Source organism: Gorilla gorilla, chromosome 12 (assembly GCF_029281585.2).
Source record: "Gorilla gorilla gorilla isolate KB3781 chromosome 12, NHGRI_mGorGor1-v2.1_pri, whole genome shotgun sequence".
In the NCBI taxonomy this organism is placed as follows: domain Eukaryota; kingdom Metazoa; phylum Chordata; class Mammalia; order Primates; family Hominidae; genus Gorilla; species Gorilla gorilla.
In genome coordinates, this window is record NC_073236.2 from 119,286,617 (window position 1) to 119,307,661 (window position 21,045).

Genomic DNA, 21,045 nt, shown 5'->3' on the forward strand with positions numbered 1-21,045 from the left:
CCACGAGGCCTTGGCCTGGTGTGTTGGGGGAAGTAGCTCTCTGCGTGCCCTTGGTGGTGTGCATGTCTCTGGGGCTGGGCTTAGGTGTCGCCTCCCTTCCCGGGTCACAGGATGTCCTCCATTTGTGGCTCTGCACTGGGGCTTGGTAGAGGCCTCCGTGACAGCTCAGTAGTGCAGGCTGCGGGCCCGTCCGGCTAGTGTGGGAGGACTGGGTGCTCCTTCCAGCTGTGGGACTCGCAGAGGTGGCTGCGGCTCTCTGGGCTGCATCATCTGCATAGCAGGAGCATTCGCCTTGGCCCTGCCTCCACACAGGGCCATTCACCAGCCATACGTCTCTGGCCATTTACGATCTCTTTTCTTCGGTTTTCCTCAGTGAAAATGGACTCATGGTCGTATCAACCTCTTAGGCTCCTGTGACGATGAACTGAGTTATGTAAATTTAGCAATCAGCTATCATCATGGCCCCATCTTTCAGTGGAATCAGACCAGGCCAGGGGTGCTGTTCTCCCCGCTCTCTACCACAACGAATGTCTCTTAGCCGTTTACCAAAGCCCTCGGGCGCCAGATGAGTGAGTCCTCTCTTGTAGGTCCTGCCGCAGAAAGGAATTAGAGCCCAGTAGAAATTAGGCAGAAGCAAGTTGAACTTCATCAGCATGTAGATTTCTCTCCTAAAATCACAGCCCACTCTGGAAAGGCCTTCTTCGTGGGGAGGGTTATGGGAGGGTGGGCTGCAGGGTGGCCATGAGACCAGCGTCCAGGGGTGAGGATTTGCACTGGGAAAGGGTATGCGGCGCTCAGGGAGCTGCAGCAGAAACAGGCCTGAGATCTGGGGTCCTCCGGCACCTGGGCACAGCAAGTGCCCTGCAGTCGCTCCTCCTGGCCCTCCGTGGCTGGCCTTGTCCTTGAGTGGGGTCAGCGGCCCAGAGGGAGAGGCAGCCAGAGTACTGGGTGATGTGGGGACAAGCCTGTAATAGTCACTCCTTATCAGCCTGGCCCAACCCGGCAGGCCTTTCTTGGGCTTTATTTTGGTAAGGGTGAGGCTTTGTTTGAACTCACATTCTCTGTTGTTCTGAGTAACCACACGTAGTGCCAAACTGAGATGGACTTTGGTGGTCTGTGCCAGCCTTTGGCTGAAGAACACACTTAGCAGAGCGGCTCCTTTTTTGGGTAGGAAAATGTTCTTTGTGGCTGGCAAGTGCTGCCTTGAACTTCCTACTTACTTCATTAGCAGATTGTCAGGGGAGATGTGTCAGCTATCCTGGGACCCCTTGGCGGAGGGGCGGGGGGGCCCAGCCCCCTCCCCAGCTCTGTACTCTGGGGCCCTCACCCCTGAATCCTGGGAAAGCTTAGCACCTAAGAGTAATCCCGCTGGCTTAAGACCCTCTCCTGCTGGGCTTTCTTTTTAAGGACCCGTGTGACAAGGTGCTGATGAATCAACGTTATCACCTCTGTCAGGAATAATAAGTAAATTTTTTGAGAGTTTATGAAATGCTGGGAACTAAGTTAGCATTTGCTTGCATGATCTCATTATATCAGTAAGACAGCATTTCTGAAACTACTTGCTACAACCCATAGCAAAAACTATATGGTACGCCATGACCCAGGACACACATGTATAAACATCCCATAAAACTGAAGCAAAAGTTCCCAGAACTCATACAAAACCTTACTAAGTGTATTGTACTGGGATATTTTCTATTCTATTTCAACGTTTGGAAAGGTCATGACTCGCCAAACTGCTTTCAGGATCCACTGTGGGCACAGGTCAAGAAACGGAGCCCTGGAGGCCTGCACTGGCATCAGCCTCTTCTGTGTGGTGGGAAACTCAAGTTCAGGGTCAGGTGGTTGGTCCACGTTCCTGCAGCCTGCAGATGGCAGAGCCAGGACCCCACGCCATCTCCAGTCCAGTCTTTATCAGCCTGGGAGGCGGGCAGGGCCCCAGGATTATCCCCCTTTCACAGATGGTAAAATCGAGGAAGGAGTTGAGAAGGATCTTGGCTAGAGCTGTGTGTGTGGCAGAGCCGGGTGTGTGACAGAGCCGTACCTTGAAGTTGAGTTTCCACCTCGGCCTTTCACAGACACCCAGGTGGGCTTGTTGATCTCTCTTGGTGCCACCCACCTGCCCTTTGGTGGGGGACTTTCTGTTCTTCTCGGGAGGCTGTTTGTGCACCCCTCTCCCTCCCGTGCGCTTGGTTCCTGTGCAGATGCAGCAGCACCCGTTTCCCAGCTTGCCCTGCCCCATGTCTGGGCTTAGCTCTGGGCTCTCCTGGAGCAGCCACCATTTCCATGCAACCAGCCTCGGTCCTTCCCCGCCGTGGCCGCGGCGAGGCGCTGCTGCTCTGCTGAAGGGCTGCTCCACGGCAGGGCTGCTGGGAGGGTGGGAGTCGCCAGCACAAAGCCGGAGCCCAGGCCGGCCTGGCTTTTCTTTGTCTTTTAAACCTGGTTTTGATTAGGGGCAAGAGAGCGTTATCACACCATTAGAGAGCAATTAAAGATAGAAAAAGCCCTCACTTCGGCCCATCCCAACACCACCGCTCTCTCCATCTGCTGGGGCTCTCTTCTGACCCCGTCCCAGCAGCATCCATGCAACCGCAGGCACAGTGCACGTGCCTTTTCGTACTCTGCTTTTTCACCCTGTGGTCTGTCCCGATTGCTGCTCCATGTCGCCCCTGTTTTGTATTTAAGTTTCTATTTTAGAATGTCACGGTGCTGAGAAAATTGACATTCTACCCTAATAGTTCTGCCTTATGCTGGAAATCCTCTGCGGGAAACCTTTTTCATTGTGACTCAAATAACACACAATTAGTATAGAAAAATTGCAAACACAGATAAAAGTCCTTTCCCTGTGAATTTTTGAATGCACCTTTGAATATTCACATCTTACTGCCAAAATGAGATTGTCTTATGTGCCGTTCTGGAATTTGCTTTTTTCCAGCTTACGTGTTCTAGGTCCTTCCAGATCAATAGCTGCACTCTCCCTCCTTCCTCTGCTGGTTTCTCAGCTCGATGGGCTGTAAGTGGCATTACCAGGCCCCTGCTTGTGGGCGTGGTGGGGTTTTCTGTAGGTTTTTGCTATTACAGGCAATAACCTGAGGAACTTCTACATATACAAAGCTTTTATTCTGTGGAGGCTTCCCCTATATACGTGCCCCAGAGCAAGGTCCCTGAAGCTGCTTCTGGGGGCTTTGGGGTACCATTCCAGTAAAAGGTTCTCTAAGGGCTGAAGCCCCTCTGTTGGGAGGCCCCTCTGCTTTTCTAAGCCCTGCCCACCCCTGCCCTCAGGGCCCACTCCTCCCACCTCTTCTTTTGCACACAGGGACCCCCTCCAGGCCCTGCGTCCCTGAGGACTCGCAGCGTCCTGTGGGACAGGCTGGCTCCTGTATGAACAAATGCACCTGCCTGCGAGGCTGGTCTTCCCAGACTCCCTGGAAGGGGAAGCCCACACCCGGGTCCCCGTGCTGTGGCCTCCGTGGTGAAGCTGGATGTTTCTCTGGAATGCCATGTTTTATGGTTGTTTTTTAATATGGATTTTGCTTCATCTTTCATAAAACAACCACATGTATTTTAGTATAAAAATAATATCTTACTCTATATTTGGATGAAATCACTTCTCTGGAATGATTCTGTGGTTTTGAATGCTCCTGGCACATTGCCAGGTGCTCCCAGATTTGCTAACCCAAGATTTAGCAGCAAGACAGTCCCCTAAGGTGAGCCGTGGAGGGGAGCTCTGTGGGGACAGCAGGGCCTCAGTCCCACCTCCTGAGGTGCCCTGGAGCTGCTTCCCCGAGGGTGCCTCTTGCTAAATATCCCGACCACTGCGCATGGGCCTGGCACCTCTTTATTCATTCCAGCCTGAGCCTGAGCACCCAGGGCTCCCCTGATGCCACCAGTGCAGCAGAGACCACCTAGGGATTCTGGGCCACTGAAAGCTTGGCAGAGATAGAGATTCCAGGCCCCCCTCAGATCTGGGTAGGGCCCGCAGAATCTGTGTTTTAACAAGCTCTTGAGTTGGTTCTTCCGCAAGCTCCTGTTTGAGAATTCCCAGAAACCAAATTCTGTTAAAGTGTTGGAAATGCCAGAAAGGAAACAGGTGTGGAGAGTGGCAGGTCAGTCGTCACCACAGTCTGCCGCCCACAGGGGGCTGAGGACAGGGTGTGTCCGGAAGGCACTTCCGGTACTGTCTGCTCCCCAGCTCCTCCTGCTCGGGCTGGGCTTTCCCTCGTCTGCTGGCCCACCTGCTGGATGAGTTCTCTGCCGTGCCATCCTGGGGTTCATGTGGGGGCCATGAGCCAGGATGGCTGGGCCCGACCTCACCCTGCACCTGTGCAGCACTTAGCCCTGGCCTGGCTGGGGACCCAAAGCCATAAGGAAAGGAGGAGGCAGGTGCCACAGCCGCCACCTGCAGCGTCACGCAGGTGGCACTCCACCCAGGCTGTCACAGTGATCACAGCAGCACAGTGTGCATGCCAACTGCATTTCCCCATCCAGATTACTGCCATGGCCGGACACAGTGGCTCACGCCTGTAATACCAGCACTCTGGGCAGCTGAGGTGGGCAGATCACTTGAGATCAGGAGTTCAAGACCAGCCTGGCCAACATGGTGAAACCCTGTCTCTACTAAAAATATAAAAATTAGCTGGGTATGATGGGGCATACCTGTAATCCCAGCTACTCAGGAGGCTGAGGCAGGAGAATCACTTGAACCTGGGAGGCGGAGGTTGCAGTGAGCTGAGATTGTGCCACTGCACTCCAGCCTGGGCGACTGAGACTCTATCTCAAAAACAAAACAAAACAAAATCCAAACAAACAAAAAAACAGATTACTGCACAAAGTCCTGCCTGAATGAATGGGCTGTTAGGAACAACAGATGTACCAGTGGTTTCTGCTTTTTAAATTCAGTAGCAAAACCTTTGGCTCAAGAGAAATGTCATCCAGAATCCCAGTACATAAAACAGGCTGAAGTAGGATTTCCCCTGGTTGGGACAAGTGGGGACTGGATCTTTGTCCCTCTAGCCTCAGCCCCACTTCCTGGGGTAGCCCTGGGCAGCTTTGCAGAAGGCAAGGGCCCCTTAGAGTATGGTTTGACAGTGAGTGGGGCAGCTGGAAACCCCCAGGATGTGTGGCTACCCCCAGAGCAGGGTTAAAGATGGGCAGTCCCAGGTTCAAATCCCCTTTCTGCCACTCAGCTGGTGGATGCTGAGTGCGTTGCTGTACTTCTCCAAGCCTGTTTCTTTCTTTGTAGAGTAGGGGTAAAGTAGAGGCCCAGTGGCTGAAAGGATAAAATGAGATGAAGCACTACAGGAAAGTTCCTTTGTAAAATGTTATCACTATTTCAGATTTACTTTGCTCTAAAGAGGTCTTTGTGTATTTAAACAACAGTTGAAATATGAATATAAAAGGCAGCTTTTCCACTTCCTATAGTTGTTATGCAAATATCAGGACCCTGTGATGTACACACTATGACTTTACCTCCCTCCAGGAGCGCTGGTACACCTGTCACCTGTTACAGCTTCCTAGAGCAGGCGATTCTGGAGGTGGGGCAGCCCCTGGCCCTGGAGGAAGGAGCCTGCTTACCTGAATCCTTAGTGGGATTCAGTGGTTGCTTGGTTCCTTGAGAGATAGAAATCTGGGAGGTCACACCTGCCATTTTCCCGCCTCAGGCTCCCCCAGGACCCGTTGTGGCAAGTTCTGGCAAGTAGCAACACTCTTAGGATGACAGAGCCTTTACGCTCTGAGGACTGCAGATCAGATCCAGGCTCTGTTGTTACGACTGAGGAACCTTCCCAGGATCACACAGGAGGGCATGAGAGCAAGAGCTGGGGGTCTCCTGACTGCTAGCCCAGGACTTTTCCCTTTGTCTCCAGTCCATGTCCAACACTTGTGCCAGGGGACTGACTTCTCAGCCCTCACCTGTTCACTCTCGTTTTTTGATGACATGGGTGATGGGCATTCCCCACTGCAAGGACAGCTAGCTGCCTGCTGGTCGTGTCACCATTTGGAGTGGATCAGGGGCATAGGAGCGCCCATGTGAGAACCAGCAATGGTTGTTTACTCAGAGCTTACTGCGACCAGGGAGGTATCGGCCACCATCACCTGCATTTGGCAAAGATGCAAAGAGAGGCAGGGGAGTGGGATACTTTGAAGCAGATGAAAGGGAAGGCTCAGATACGCGCTGATTGGAAGTTATTGGCATGGGGAATCCAGAAGCAGCCAATGAGAAGTGGGGCATCGTTTGTCCTCTGTGAGCAGGAAGTGGGGCATGTTTGGCTTTCTCTGGATGGTCCTACTAAACTGGAAATGGGGAAAAATTTAGGAAAGCTGGCAGTTATTGATTAAATCTTGGCCATTTGGGGCTGACTGCTGCAGAGGCTGTGGTCTGGCTTCCTGGGCAGGTTACTGCAGACTGTGGGTCAGAGTTCCACCTTTACATGTGGCCTGGCTATTGTCCCTTTGTGTATTCAGGCTCTTGGGGGGACTGGGCACTTGCTGTAGAACGTAGGCTCCAGAGACCTGCAGCTGGGACCCACATGGTTCCCTGGTGGTGCAGGAGCCAGGGTGGGTGAGGGGCAGTCTCTGGCCCCATTGTGGAGAAGGAAAAATGGCATCACCCACAAGCTCAGGTGGGATTGTCACTGAGTCCTGGACCCTCAAGATAGGGCTCAGTGACCGGGAGAATGGGCTCTGGCTGTTGAGAAACAGGTCCTTGGAATGTGACTCTGGGGACCATAGCAAATGATAAACGTTCATGGTGACCTCCCAGGCCGGCCCCATTTTTTTTTTTTTTTTTTTTTTGAGACAGGGTCTTACTCTCTTACCTAGGCTGGAGTATAGTGGTGTGTGATCTCAGCTAACTACAGCTTCAACCTCCCAGACTTAACTGATCCTCCCACCTCAGCCTCTCAAATAGCTGGAACTACAGGCACGCACTGCCATGCCTGGCTACTTTTGTCTACTTTTTGTAGAGATAAGGTTTCACTATGTTGCCCAGGGTGGTCTTGAACTCCTGGACTCAAGTGATCCTCCTGCCTCGCCTTCCCAAAGTGCTGGGATTACAGGCATGAGCCACTGTGCCTGGCCTGGCCCCATTTGCTTTTTAAGGCCCAGAGTGAAGTCTGCTGAGTAGAAAGCATAAGTGAGCCTAGACATCACCAGGCAGCTCCCGGGACCCCAGACCTCTGCCACGGCCCTGCGCTGACTTGCATCTGGGACCCACTTGGCAGCTTGCGAAGCATTTCTGTGTCATTTGCCTCCTTCTTCCCTTTGACCTCCAGTAAGGAAACATGGTTGGGGAAGTTGAGTGACTGGTCCAGATCCTATACAAGTTCTCCTACATCCCCCTCTGCTGCTCCTGTCTCAGCAAAGGCCAGAATCTCCCCAGGCCCCACTGGAGGTGGCCAACAATTCCCACAGACCCTCCCTCCATGCACCTGCTGCCCAGCTATTGGGCACTTTCACTATGCCAGGCTCTGCACACCTTGGCATTTTCATGGGCTCTTCTCTCTGCCCAGAGCACAGCTTTTGTGACTCTGCTTGTTTTTCCATCCTGGCCTTCTCTGAAGCCCCTGTCCAATGAGGCTGGCTTGGACTCCCAGGGTTAGTGCCTGTCCTCAGGTGATTCTCACTCTTGTGATTGCTTCTCCAAGGAAGCCCATTGCTGTTGCAAATAACATTGTCCTGGTGTGAATTTCAGAAGTCCATTTATTGGTACTCTGAGAATTTTCTCATTGAAAAAATAAAACCAGCCAGGCACAGTGGCTCTTGCCTATAATCCCAGGACTTTGAGAGGCCAAGGCAGGAAGACCACTTGAGCCCAGGAGCTTGAGATCAGCCTGGGCAACATAGTGAGACTCCATCTCGACAAAAAAATTTTTTTTTAATTAGCCAGGTGTGATGGTGTGTGCCTGTGTCCCAATTACTAGGGTGGCTGAGGTGAGAGGATCACTTGAGCCCAGGAGGTCGAGGCTGCAGTGAGCTGTGATCGTGCCACTGCACCCCAGCCTAGGTGACAGAGACCCTGTCTCAAAAAAAACAAATGAAAACCCAAAAAACAAAAAGACACCAAACAGCTGAATTTAAGAATAAAGTATGAAAAGTGCATTAGTTTAAAGCACGCAGTTTGCATCATTGGAAAGGAGGTGGATTTCCGTATTTGGTTAAGCTGCACCCTGGCTTTGAAGACTCATGCTGTCCATGTGTCTCAGTTGTGGAAAGATCAGCAGTCTTCTGTTCAGACCCAGTTAAGCTGGCTGTGTCTAGGAGATGCCTCTGCCATGCATGTACACCCGGTGCTGAGCAGTTGGTGTCCATTGGTGGTCTGCCGTGTGGGTGGGCACATCTGGGAATGGTGCCACAGGCCCCCTGGGTGGCCAGAGTGGTGGATGCTCTTATGTGTCAATCACTGTCACCAGAACTGCCTGAGCCACAGGGAGCCAGGCTGCTGCTCAGCCTGTCTGAGCATTGGAGCTGTCAGCCGTGGCAGCTGCCGCCTCTCACCCCGTATGCTGCACGCCCTCCTGCAGAACGTGGCCTGGTCTGCGCGTCTGTCTGCCGTCAGGAATACACAGCAGGAAAGCGGGTGTCTGTCCGTGCACACATGTGCATGCAACAAGAACATGCCAGCACATGCCTGCAGTCCATCCAGGAGCACCCCACCTACCTCATGCAACCTCTGTGGGCCCAACTCATGTTTTGGTGGCCCTCATGGCCTGCACTAGTTCCAATGACCCCTGTGCTCACCAGGAAGCCAGGAGCTGCAGTTCCAGTCCTATTCCCTGCAGACCTCTCTTTGAAGCCCCTTTTGCCCCATCCCTGGTGACAAGATTCTAATCATGACCAGCTGTCCTTCCAATGAAGGGAGAAGAGGGCACCCTTCCTCCACGTCAGCGAGGGGCTTTGTCTCCTGTCAGTGCAGAGGGCGGGCTGGAGGGCGGGCACTGCAGAGTCAGGCCCTGCGCCTGCAGACAGCTGGGTGGATGCTGATATAGGAATGGAGGAGGAGGAGGACCAGGGAGGAGAGGATTGAGGGGGCCCCCGAGTGATAGCCCATGTGTGCGACCTGACCCGACTCCATGTTCATGACAACCCTGAGGTGTTTGTGCTAGGAGAAGGGTGAAGAAATGGCTCAGAGACTGAGTGACGCACCTCTCATATGGAATTACTGACCCCCTCACTGCGATCAGAAACCTGTCATCACCTTAGACAATTCCCTTCTGCCAGCTGATCACCTTAACTGTCCAGATGTATAAGCACGTTTGCCTTCTGAAGTTCCCCCTAGCCTGTCTTCCCCTCGCACCACCGCTGCTCTCCTAGTCCAGGCTCTGGTTGTTTCTTCTATGGACCATGAGCAAAGCTTCCCTGGAAAGACCTGACTCTCAGCCTGTTCCCTCATGGCACTACGTCTGCTGCAAACCTAAGGGGTCCCCTTTCACCAAGAGGAATCTGGGTTTCCAGTTATGTCCTAGTCACGCCCCCTGCAGACCCTCACAGTGTGACTCTCAGGTCCTGTACCCAAGATGCTATTTAACTCCATTCCACCAAGTTCACTTCCTGTCTCCACATCACCTCCTCCAAGAAGTCCTCCCTGAGCCCTCAGGCTTGGTTGGCTCTGTCCTCTGTGCTCTGCTGTGACAGAGCGGAACACCCTGTGTGCTAATGAACAGTTTCCTTTTTTTTTTTTTTTTTGAGGCAAAGTCTCACTTTGTTACCCAGGCTGGAGTGCAGTGGTGTGATCTGAGCTCACTGCAGCCTACATCCCTGGGGTTCAAGCGATTCTCATGCCTCAGCCTCCCGACTAGCTGGGATTACAGGTGTGCACCACCATGCTGCGCTAATTTTTGTATTTTTAGTAGAGATGGGATTTCATCATCTTTGCCAGGCTGGTCTCAAACTCCTGGCCTCCCGCAAACTTTTTGCTTTAAACTAAAGCGCTTTTCATATTTTATTCTTAAATTCACCCACCTCAGCCTCCGAAAATGCTGGGATTACAGGCATAAGCCACCTCACCCGGCCATAATGATCAGTTTCTATGTGACCCTGCTCTGCCATGAGCTTCTGGGGACAGCGGCGGCTCATCCTCATCTTTGTTCCCTCGTCCCCAGCACAGGTTCTTGCAGGTGGGAGGTTCTCAGTGAGTGCTCGCCATCAAAGGTGCTCACGAGGGAAGGAGTGAGTTGCTCATAGAGTGGCTGAGGGCCTGGCAGCAAGCCCAGTGGAGTCGGCCAGGAGATCTTTGGAGGAGGGGCTTTCGCACATAGGGCGCTGTCTGAGACTGGGGTTGGGAGCCTATCCCTCTTCCCTCCCTGCCCCTCCCGCCTTGGGGATTAACAGAATCCTGAGATGGAGATGTGCTGGCACCCTGCTCCCTGCCTACCTGTCCTCCACCTGTCCATCCCTCCTCCCCTCCATCCATCGCCCATCCTCTCATCCAGAGTTTATCAAGGCATCTGTTATGGACCAGGCACATTACTAAGTCCCCAGAGCCTGAAAGTTTTGGGCCGCTCAGGATAGGACCCTGGGGCTTTTAGGCACCAAAACTCCATATTTCCTGCTTCTTCCTTGATTCCCCTGAAGATGGGTCTAGAGAGTTGGGGAGGTAGAGAAGGCAGCCCAGGCGGCATGGGTGGGTGGGGGTAGGGTACAGACCATGCCTGCCGGAGCCGCCCGCGTGTGCTGTAGATCCACTTTATTTCAGTTCAGGACAACAAAAGAGCAAACATGTCTCTAGGGAGAAAAACAAGGACATGATCCAGTTGGAGGAGAAAACTCACATGGAAGGAAAGTTAGGCCTCTTGTGTGCTGTCAAGACCAGCTGCAGGCGTAGGAAGGGGCACCACAGCTTCTCCAGAGAGACCTCCTCGCGCCTGTTCTCTCTCGCTTCCTTTGTTCCTCAGATGGCTCGCTTCCCTCTCTGCGCCCTCTGATTTCTGGTCAATGCAAAGCCTCTTGCTCCCCTGCCCCGAGGGGCCCGTGGCTGGTTACATGCAAGTTCGATCCCCAGGAGCCAGGGAGGGCCTGCTTGTTTCTGAGCAGACAGTGTGGGGTGTGGCATGGAGCTGCTGCTGGGGGAGGCTGCAGAGCAGCCTCAGACCTGCCGTCCCTGAGAGCTGCCACCTGGGTAGGGGCCGGGGTGGCTCTCCACCCTTCCCCACCGCAGTGCCTGCTGGGGCCAGGAGCAAGGGCCACGCAAAGGGCGGCCGAGATGGGGAACGAAGTGGAGAGAAGCATCGGGCAGAACAGTGGCTGCGAGCCTGGCTGACCGTGGAATTCCACAGGAGACTGAACACAGCCTCCTGGGCCTGCTTGGGGTTTCCGACTCAGTGGGTCTTGGCTGGGGTCAGCTTTGCTGTCTGCCCCAGGAGGCCATGGCCCTTGTTTGGTACCCACTTCCTAGGAGTCATGAGAGCCGAGCTGGCTCTGCCTGATTGGTAAGAATAAAGGGGAGAATGTCTGAGTAAGAGCAGGCGAGCCCTGGCTCCTCCAGCTCTCAGAGGAGCAGAAGCTGAAGATTTCTGGAAAGCACTTGCCCTTAGGGTGGAGAATCGAGGCTCCCTCCACCTCACCTCCAGCACCACAAGCAGGGCCTGAGGGTGGTGCACAGCAGAGGAGGTCCCTCATGGCCTGAGCTGGGTGGAGAAAGCACAGGACCAGGCAGATGGGCCTTCTTGGAGCAGTCCCTGCCACTGCGTCTCTGCTCCCCATCACTACCCTTGAAACATGCCACTTTCTCCCCAGAGAACAGCAGGATCAATCCTGTTATCCCTGCGCCATCCTATATCATCTAACTCATGGGACATTTGGAGGGGACAAGAGGATAGGACCATGAGTATGACCATCCTCAATCTAGACCCAGCCTGCCTGTCCCTTCCCTGCTGTGTGGCCTTGGGCAGACACTCAGCTTCTCTGGACCACTGTTTCCTCATCCAACAAACGAGCCCTGCAGAGATCCTTCCCCTGGGACTGGGCTCTGAGCTCAGAGGGTGCTCTGTCCTGCAGCCTTCCAGCAGGGAACCTTCCAGCAGGGAGCCTTCCCGGCTTTCATAGTTTCTCCTCGCCTCGGCTGGGCGCCTGGGATTCTGCCAGACCTCAGACTCCAGACTGTGGGAATGGTCACCTTGCGGGGACCTGCCCCTCCAGCACCCAGGGCCATTCTGCTATTTTTATCTGCCATTGGTTAATCTGTATCATTGTGTAGGCCAGCCTCTCGGTGCAGTTTTGCCGCAGCATGTTACCAACATGAGCTCAGATGGTGACCTCACATAGTGACCTCAGTCCAGTGGAACTGTCCGCCAGGCGGACAGGCACATGGAATTTCAGTTTCCAGTAAAGAGCATATTCTCATTATTTTCAGGAACCTTAAAATGGCTAATAGGCATCATCAGCAGGGATTGAATGCCTGTTAAAGTAATTATTAAAGTAAAATCAAGTGTGTTTACTTACTGGCGGTATCACTTACAGTGATGTACACAGATCCTGAGCGTTCAGCTCCATGCGTGTTTACTTATCCAGCCCGTAACCACCGCCTGGATCAAAACTAAAGTACTCCTACACCCCAGAAGCTTCCATCCTGCCCCGTCCTGGTTTCTTACAGCAGGGTCTGGCCCAGAGCAGGACCTCCTCAGCCAGTCGGCAAGTGCACTGTAATGGGACCTGGGGTGGCAGAGTCGGAGCCGGGGAGGTGGGCAAGTCCCAGAGAGGCTTCCTGAAAGAGGGGGGCTGCTCCACAGAACCCAAGTGTTAACTAGAACAATGGTGGTTTTACCATGCAAAGGAAACAATAAGGCACTTACCAAGGCTGCTTTCTGCCCTCCTGAGTCCTAGCCCTGAGGTTTGTGGCTCAAGACCAGGTCCATCCCCATTTCTGAGTGGCTGTGGAGTGTGGTTCTCTGAGCCTGGCCCCGAAGTGCTGAGACCCTGAGACCAGGCAGCTGTCTCTACCTTCCGAATGGGAGCGTGATCTCTGGCCTGTGACCGCATGGCAGACTCAAGGCCTGAAGGCGTCTAACAGCTGGGGTTGTCTGGCAGCCAGTGCCCAGTCCTGGCAGCCACCTGCTCCTCCTGACAGTGGTCATTTCTTGAACACAGGGCACAGCTGCCCACAGTAGCGGGGGCCTTATCACTCTGTCATTGGGGAAACCTGCTTCTCAACCACCTTCGCTGGCCTGCTTTTCTCCCCTGGGATGGAGGACCTGTCCTTCCCTTGGCCGTGTGACCATCTGTTAGAGATTTCAGAAAGACTTCAGCTCCACCTGCCTGGACTGCTCTGGGTGGCCCCCTCCAGGCCTTCCCTGGTCCCTCTGGCCTGGTCTTTTCTGGCCCATGGCATCCAGCCCCTCCACTGCAGGGCCCAGCGCCTGTGTCGGTCTGACCGGGCCACCTGGACACTTGTGGGAAATCCTCACCTTGTGCTTTGTCTGTGATTCTCCAGCTCCAAGAAGCCCAAGAAACATCCCAAAGTGGCCGTGAAAGCCAAGCCCTCGCCCCGGCTCACCATCTTTGACGAGGAGGTGGACCCTGATGAGGGGCTCTTTGGCCCGGGCAGGAAGCTGTCTCCACAGGACCCCTTGGAGGACGTGTCATCCATGGACCGTAAGTAGAGCCCCAGGGTCTGCTCCTGGTGTCCTCTCGGTGCCCAGCCCCATCACCAGGCAGGGTCTGGACTCACCTGGCATGAATAGGACCCATATATCTCCCCTGTCCTGTTTAGATGTGATATAGACTCAGCTTTGTGCTTCCATGACATCTGTGGGCAGATGTGGGCCCTGGGCTTCCAGGCACTGTTTGTGTGGTAAGCGATAGGGCCTGCCTAGGGCACATGTGTGAATTAGTGTGCCACCCACTAATTCAGCCCATACTTGGTGAGCCCTCACTGAGGGCCAGACCCAAGAACATGCTGAGGAGTGAGACCTAGTCCCTGTCCCTAGTCCCTATCCCGAGGGCCCCGGGGGCCCCTGTGGAGACAGGTCATTGCCTGACAGTTACAAAACAGCACCAGTTATGACAGATTGAGCAGAGGCATCAATTCCTGTAGGACTGCCCAGAAGACTTCCTGGGGTGGGGCAGAGAGAGAGTGGCCATGGCATCCCAGCCTAGAGGCTTCCTCTGACCCCCCTGCTGCTGCCTTCCCACAGCCCTGAAGCTATTTGATGATCCTGACCTCGGTGGGGCTGTCCCCCTGGGTGACTCCCTCCTGCTGCCGGCCGCCTGTGAGAGTGGAGGGCCCACACCCAGCCTCAGCCACAGGGACGCCTCCAAGGAACTGTTCAGGTACCACCTGTCTCCAGTGGCGCTTGGCCAGCTCTGAGAGTGTCCTGGACAGAGCCAAGGGCCCGGCTCATTGCCCAGTCTCAGCCCCAGCCTCCTCTGAGGGGAGGACCCCAGGCCTGTGAAAAGTAGAAACCTGTGGGTGCACATTGGGTGAGAGGCAGTGAAGGGGGCTGAGGGGGAGAATCCGCAGCCCAGGGCTGCTCAGCTAGTTCCAGAAAGAGAGAACTTTGTGTGCACAACCAGTCTTTCTTTTCACCATCATATTTTAACAGTTTATGTAAAGAATAATTAAATTATATAATTGCAAGAGCAGGTATAACTGGCATAAGCAAGTTTGGGAACAAATTAAATGGACTCATGGCAGCATGCAGCCCACCCAGCGAGGGGGCAAAGTGCAGATGTCCTGGCGATGGCCTCTCTGCCGGAGGGCCCGGTCAGCAGCTTTCACAGAAGGAAGGGAGAATGAGGCCTCATCTGTCACATGGAGGTCAATTGGCAGAACCTGTGCCAGTGACAGCTCCTATTTCCTGAGTCCTTGCTGTGTACGCAGTAAGCCAGACTCCTTACATGCTCTCTTATGTAATCTTCACGACAGCCCCCTAAGGTGGATGCTATTTTCTCCATATTATAAGAAATAAAGTGTGGGACGCCACCTGGCTAAGACCCCTGCTCTGCCCCTGGCCTGGCCTCTCCACTTCATCAGGGACTGTCTGAGCACTTGGCTGGGTGATCTGCCTCCCCACCCAGCCCCCCAGTTCTCCCCAGGCCTTTACCTCCACTGGCCACATTCTCAGCAGACTCAGTGTTGTGCATGTCTCCAGCTCCCCCTCCATGCTCCAGGACACAGGACTGTGCCTGGGATTCAGAGGAAGCCAGGCCGCCTCTTTCCAGGAACGGCTTATGTGACACCAAGGCATGCAGGCCCTGGAGGCTGTCATCTGTACCCCTCATTAGCAGCCTCGGGCTATTAGACAGCCCTGCAAGTGCCCGCCAAGCCTGAGTCACCGTGACGGCTTCTGGTATTTACATGTCCCCAAGGCCCCTGGCATCTGTTCACTCTCATCCTGTGTCCTCGCTCCTGACATCCCAGCGGGCTGGAAGAAACCAGGATTGTTATTTTATTAGAGGGAAACCGAGGCACAGGGAAATGAAATACTAGAGTCTGCCTGGGGAGCAGCAGGGCCAGGCCGAGCATGTCTAGGAGTCCATGTGTCCCAGTGGGGTGGCTCTCGTGGGACCTTTCTGGCCTAGTTTATTCTAAATCCGTTACTTCCCAACCTGTGTTCTGCAGAACATGGTACAGTGGGGTGGTCAAAGGCTATCTTTAAAGGGGCTCTGTGGCTGATGAATTGGGGAAATGCCACAAAAAGCAGGGCTCGTAGTGCGCGGGCCAGCACCACATGGCACTTCACGTTCTCATTCATCCCTGGGCCCCGCTCTGTGGTGCCCCTTAGCATCCCGCAGAGCGCTTGGGGAATCCCTGCTCAAAAAGTGTGGGTCCCGCACCCCCACCTTCACTTTAGCAGACATCGCTAATGAAGGGATTAACTGCTTTTCTTTTTTTCAAATTCAGACAAATTCAAAAAGAGCCGTAACACTGGGATTAGCTTCTTGAGAGCAGGAACCACATTCATTCTTTGTGTCTGCCCTGTGACTATCCAGGGAGTAGTTGGGCTTCCTCATAATAAAGAATGTTCTGATAGTCATTCATTCATTCATGCTTTCACCCCTTCGTTCATTCTGTCACTAGCCTCGGCCACCCTGAGGCCGCGTGGGCTGTACACTGAGCGGGTTGAGGCTAAGAAGGCTTTGTTCCTTCTGGCTGTGCAGCCACACCAGGGCAGGGCCTCTAGTCTAGATGTTTAGGTGAGTCTTGTCTTCCGCAGGGACCCAGGGAGAAGGAATGGGGCCAGGGTCTTAGGCTCCCTTACCCCTCACTGGTTGACCTCACACCAGCTGGGCCTGGAGGAGAAAAGAGCTGGACCTTGCGCTAGTGAGAGCTAGTCCTAGTCATGACTCAGAAATAGGGCGCTTGGAAAAGGGGTGCCTTGCAGCCTCCTGTGTCCCAAGAGCAGCTATGCTGCCTCCCACCGTGGCTGACCACCCATGTACACCTCCCACCTGGGAGCAAATCCAGCTGCTGATTAGTTCCAAAGAGTCACTGCTTTGCCAAGCAGGATAATCCTGAAATCTGACATAAGCCTCTAGCGGCTGCTTTATTTTCCAAAGGGCCCCTATTTGAGGATAATTCAGTCCCTTTGAGCTTTTCCCAGGTACCCTCAGCCTTCAGTGGAGGCCGCATCATGCCAGTGGAGCTGGCACCTGCCCTGGGGGAGTCAAGGAAGGGCTGCCACTTGGAGGGAGCTCCGGAACATCTGACCTGAGGTGGCCAGGAGCAGACTGGCCATGAGTGACACCTCCTGAAATCGCCTCCACCCCAAGACAGCTGGTCTGTCTATGAAGGCCCGGCTTGGGCCAGTCCCTCTGGGTTTGTTCAAGAAGGACACCTTTTATTCATTTCTCTGCCATCCAAACAGACTCTGAATTCTCTCTCTGGGGTTTGTGCCCCATCTCAGAAGGTTGAGCCAGGAAGCAGGCAGCGTGTCCGGAGCTCCTTCCACAGCTGGCTCCAGGCAGGCATCCACCCCTGGGGGTGCTGTGCTGGACACCTCCATTCTCACACAGGCTCTCTGGTAGTGCCAGGAGTTGTCCTGATCAGAGGTATCGCCTCTCTATCCCCACCCCTGCCCGGCCCTGCCCCAGGGCAAGAAGCCGCTGCTCATGAGCCTGCCTGGTTCTTCCTGTTCATTCTCCTTCCCACCTCCAGACCTCTGCTGTCTGCTCCCTTCTTCAGAATTCTCTCCCCTATTCATGCCAGGCTCACCCTTCTGAAAAGGCCCACCTTCCCAGGAGGCCTTCCCAGCCTGCTCTGGCCCAAGGGCTCACTCCCTTCTCTGGACTTCAACACCTTCTTTCCAGGCCTTTGCAATTATGTGGCCCCTGTCTGACTGGGCTGGGGGTGTCCCTCATTGTAGATGGAGGCACTGCTTTTCTGTGTCTTATGCCCACTTGCTCAGCCCCTGTGGCTGTCAGTAGACATCAGTACATACAGCCTTCCTGTACATTTAGAAACTACTTTCCTTGTGTTGTCTTATTTGATCCTTGTAAGAATCCCTGTGAGGATGGTAGAGCAAGTACAATCCCACTATATAGAAGAGACTGAGGACCAGGGAGGAGGAGTGGCCTGAGGCTGCCTGATGGAGGAGTTGCAGGGTGAGGAACGGAAGCCAGTTCTCCTCCCGCAGTGCTGTGCTTCTGTGTACAGTTCCGTGCAGCAGTGCCAGTGACACTGTTACTCCTGCTTGTAGATGAGGAAGCCGAAGCTTGTAGAGACCAAGTGGGTGCTCCAGGTGTTCTGCCTTCACTCACCTGATTCCAGCATGGCTGAGCGATAGACGTAGAGATGCCCGTTAGCACAAGGGAAAACCTCGCCCTGACACTGGAGTCTAGGTGCCCCAGCCAGGGGAACACACCCCAGAGAACCAGCCACATGCGGGCCAAGTCCTGTTCATCCTCACACTAGCTGTGGGTCTCAGGGCAAGGCCCTTTGCCTCTTTGCACCTCAGTATTCTCATCTGTAAAACAGGGCTAATCTCTGTGACCACACAGTGTTTGGAGATTATTGAATGGGTTAATGAACGTGGAAATGTCTGGCCATCACGGGTGTTCAGCACAGAGCTGAGTGGGTGGAATGGATTGAATGAGTCTTCCACTGTGCATCTGGTCTCCAGAAATCAAGTTCTGGAGAATCAGTGGCCTGGCCTGTTTCTTGCCCTCAGTACCCAGGGATGGTCCTGAGTGACCGTAACACTGCCAGGGCTTTTTGCCCACCCACCAGTGGGAGATTAGAGGTCTGGGGTCATGACAGAGTCTTGGTGGGCCCTGGCCGAGGCCATCCTCAGCTCTCGCTGGGTTCTGTCTAGCACCCGTGTGGCCCACAGAGGGGCACTGTGGGCGGGCCAACCCTGCACCACCATGGCTCAGCGCCCCTGGTTATTCTTTCTCTGGCTGAACTTGCTTTGGATGAGGGCTCAGCTTCTAAGGGCCAATGTCCTGTTCCTTCCAACAAAGGCACTGTCACATACCATCCCCTCGAGGTCACTCGGCCTCGTGGGACTCCAGCGTCCTCATCTGCATGATGGAAGCACAGTCATGCCTCCCCAGAGTGGCATTTTGAGGATGAAATATGATAACGTGTCTGAAGTGCTGTACAGAGCGGGAACTCTGTACATAGTAGCTGGTGGTTGTTTCTGAAGGGATTGGAGGGAAAGCCCCCTACAGAAGGCAGCGTGTGTCAAGTGGGGTCACCTGAAGAGCAACTCTCAGGAGGCTGCGTGGGGCCTGCCCTGTGCCTACTTTGCTGTGGGTGGGAGGGAAGGAGAGCCCTGGCTTTTGTGTCTCCTCTGGGCAGGATGGGTGGAGGGGCCGGAGTGGAATGGAGCAGAGCAGGGCAGGGCCTTGACCTGGCCGAGGCTGGGCTCCCTGCAGCTGCCCAGCCCCGTGTGGGCACTGGCATTGCCTGGGGTCTTGTTCCTGTCGTGGGGTGGCAGTGTTATGCTCAGGGTTCCTCCCTGTGGTTCCCTAGAGTTGAAGAGGACTTGGACCAGATTCTGAACCTGGGGGCTGAGCCCAAACCCAAGCCCCAGCTTAAGCCCAAGCCACCAGTGGCAGCTAAGCCGGTGATACCCAGAAAACCAGCTGTTCCCCCCAAAACGGGCCCGGCTGAAGCTGTGGCTGGGCAGCAGAAGCCGCAGGAGCAGATCCAAGCCATGGACGAGATGGACATCTTGCAGTACATCCAGGACCACGATACACCAGCCCAGGCCGCCCCCAGCCTCTTCTGACCCTTCCATGCTGGCCCCTGGCCCAGCAGGCCTGTCTGTGGGGACATCTGTGTGAAGGGAAGGGACTGGGCCCTGCAGGGTCAGAACCTCCCCACCCCCAGGGGAGGCCAGGCAGAAGCCTGGGTCACAGCCCCCAGAACTGCATGGTTCCATTTTCTCCTGGGCTGTGGGGCCAAAGTAGAAGCCTGCGGGCTGTGGGAGCGGCTCTCACCCTAGGAGCCGGAGCCCAGCGTGTCTTATTCCCCGTGGACATGAAGGGGAGGGAGGGTGTGGGGATGCCTTGCCAATCAGAAGCCCAGCCCCAAGGATGAAGCAAGACATGTGGGGCTGTAGCGAGGTGTCACATGGGGCAGGGAAGCTTCATGCCCACGGGTTCTGCCAGCCCCAGCACAGACCCAAACTGGGGCTGGGCCTCTAGCCCTCCTCTGCCTCTGTTCGCATAGTAAGAAGGAGTGACCGGGATCCTCCCCTTCCCCTACCCTAAGCTGTAGCCTGGGTGACTGACTGGCCTGGGCCTGGGGTGGGGACGTCCCCAAGCCAAATTACTCCAGGGTCTCTGCTCCTCGTGGCTGCCAGGGGCCTGCAGGGTCTAGGTGGGTCTTCCAGGAGAGGAATACTGAGTGGGAGATCGGCTGTCTGGAGTGTTCTGATGCAAGTCTCTCTCTCCTGAGCCTCCTCTTGATGCAAGCTCTAAAGGGAGAAGTCAGGCCCTGCCTCTCCAGGGTATAGACGGCCCTGCTAGACCCCAGTTCTTCCTCCCTCCCCCTTTCCCAGGAAAGGCCAGCCCAGTCCATGGCCTTCTTGGGCCTCTGGGCACAGAGCCAATGTTCGTCATTGCAGCTCTCAGCAAACTGGGTCATAGCTTTCCCCACAGCTCAGCCTGGAGCCTGGGCAGGGCTCCCAGCCTGCACCGCCTCCCACTGCCAGTGGGGCATGATTCTCTCAGGCTTCTGCCCCGAGGCCTTCGTCGTCCTCAGGGTCTGGACTTGGTCAGTGGCCTTTCACCAGTGGAGCTGCCTTCCCAGGGAGAAGGAGCCGTGCGCCAGGGCAGGGCCCGTGCCTTAGACTTCTCCCGACCCCCAGAGCTCTGGCACACAGGTCTAGGCACCACACAGTGCTTTGGAAATTCTCAGTGAATGATGTTTAATAAAGCAAAAAATGTCAAGGTGTCTTTCTTGGATATAATTCTTTATGTTCAGAGCTAGTTTTTTGTTTTGTTTTGTTTTGTTTTTTAATGAAACAGTAGTTTTAAAGGAAATGCAACCACTATTGTTCCTTGGCCCTGTCCTGCCTGGCAGAAGCATTGAGCGGGTGGGACTAGGACCCCAGACCCTTTTCTGATAGACACCAAAGCCAGCCCTGAGGGAGCCCCCGGCTGATGGTGCGGGTGGTTTGCAGCCATCAGTGTTGAGTGTCTCAGCTCCTGGCCTGTGCCAGGACCTGTCTGCTCTGTCCTGCATCTGATCACGTCCCTCTCCAGCTGTGCCGCCCTGTCCTGAGCAGCTTCCCCTCCACCAGTGCTAGAGTGAGAGGAAACAGGTGGTTTTGGGGTCGAGAGCTGACTTCCTCCTCCTCCATCTTAACCCAGGCTCAGAGGGTCAGCTCCCTCCCCAGGGCTCTGAGCCGGCTCTGGGACAGCTCCAGCCCCGGCTCCACCCATTTGCCTTCCCCCTTCACACCCGCCCCTCCTTCCCAGCACTCAGCCCCAGGCCCTGCATCCCTTGCTGACTGCAGCGGAAGGTCTCAGTAGGAGTGGGGAGGGGATGGGGCCAGATCTTCCTCAGAGAGGTGGCTCCAGCTCTCCTTTGGGCTTTGTCCCCTCCCTGCCCTTTCTGCACCCTGATGCTGGCTCCCTGCCTCCTGCTCCCCATCTGCTTTG

General features: G+C 54.9%; 1 protein-coding gene across 2 annotated transcripts in view; it reads left to right on the plus strand.

Moving 5' to 3' along the window:
- The window catches only part of HS1BP3 (HCLS1 binding protein 3), a 33,140-nt gene extending 12,809 nt beyond the window's left edge, over window positions 1–20,331 (plus strand). For both annotated transcript variants that reach the window (XM_031008205.3, XM_031008207.3), the window contains 3 exons: window positions 13,424–13,584; window positions 14,127–14,262; window positions 18,908–20,331. In XM_031008205.3, coding sequence (XP_030864065.1) covers window positions 13,424–13,584; window positions 14,127–14,262; window positions 18,908–19,166 — 556 coding nt within the window. In that variant the 3' untranslated portion in view covers window positions 19,167–20,331. The remainder of the gene's footprint in view (window positions 1–13,423; window positions 13,585–14,126; window positions 14,263–18,907) is intronic.
- The last annotated feature ends 714 nt before the right edge of the window (window positions 20,332–21,045 follow it).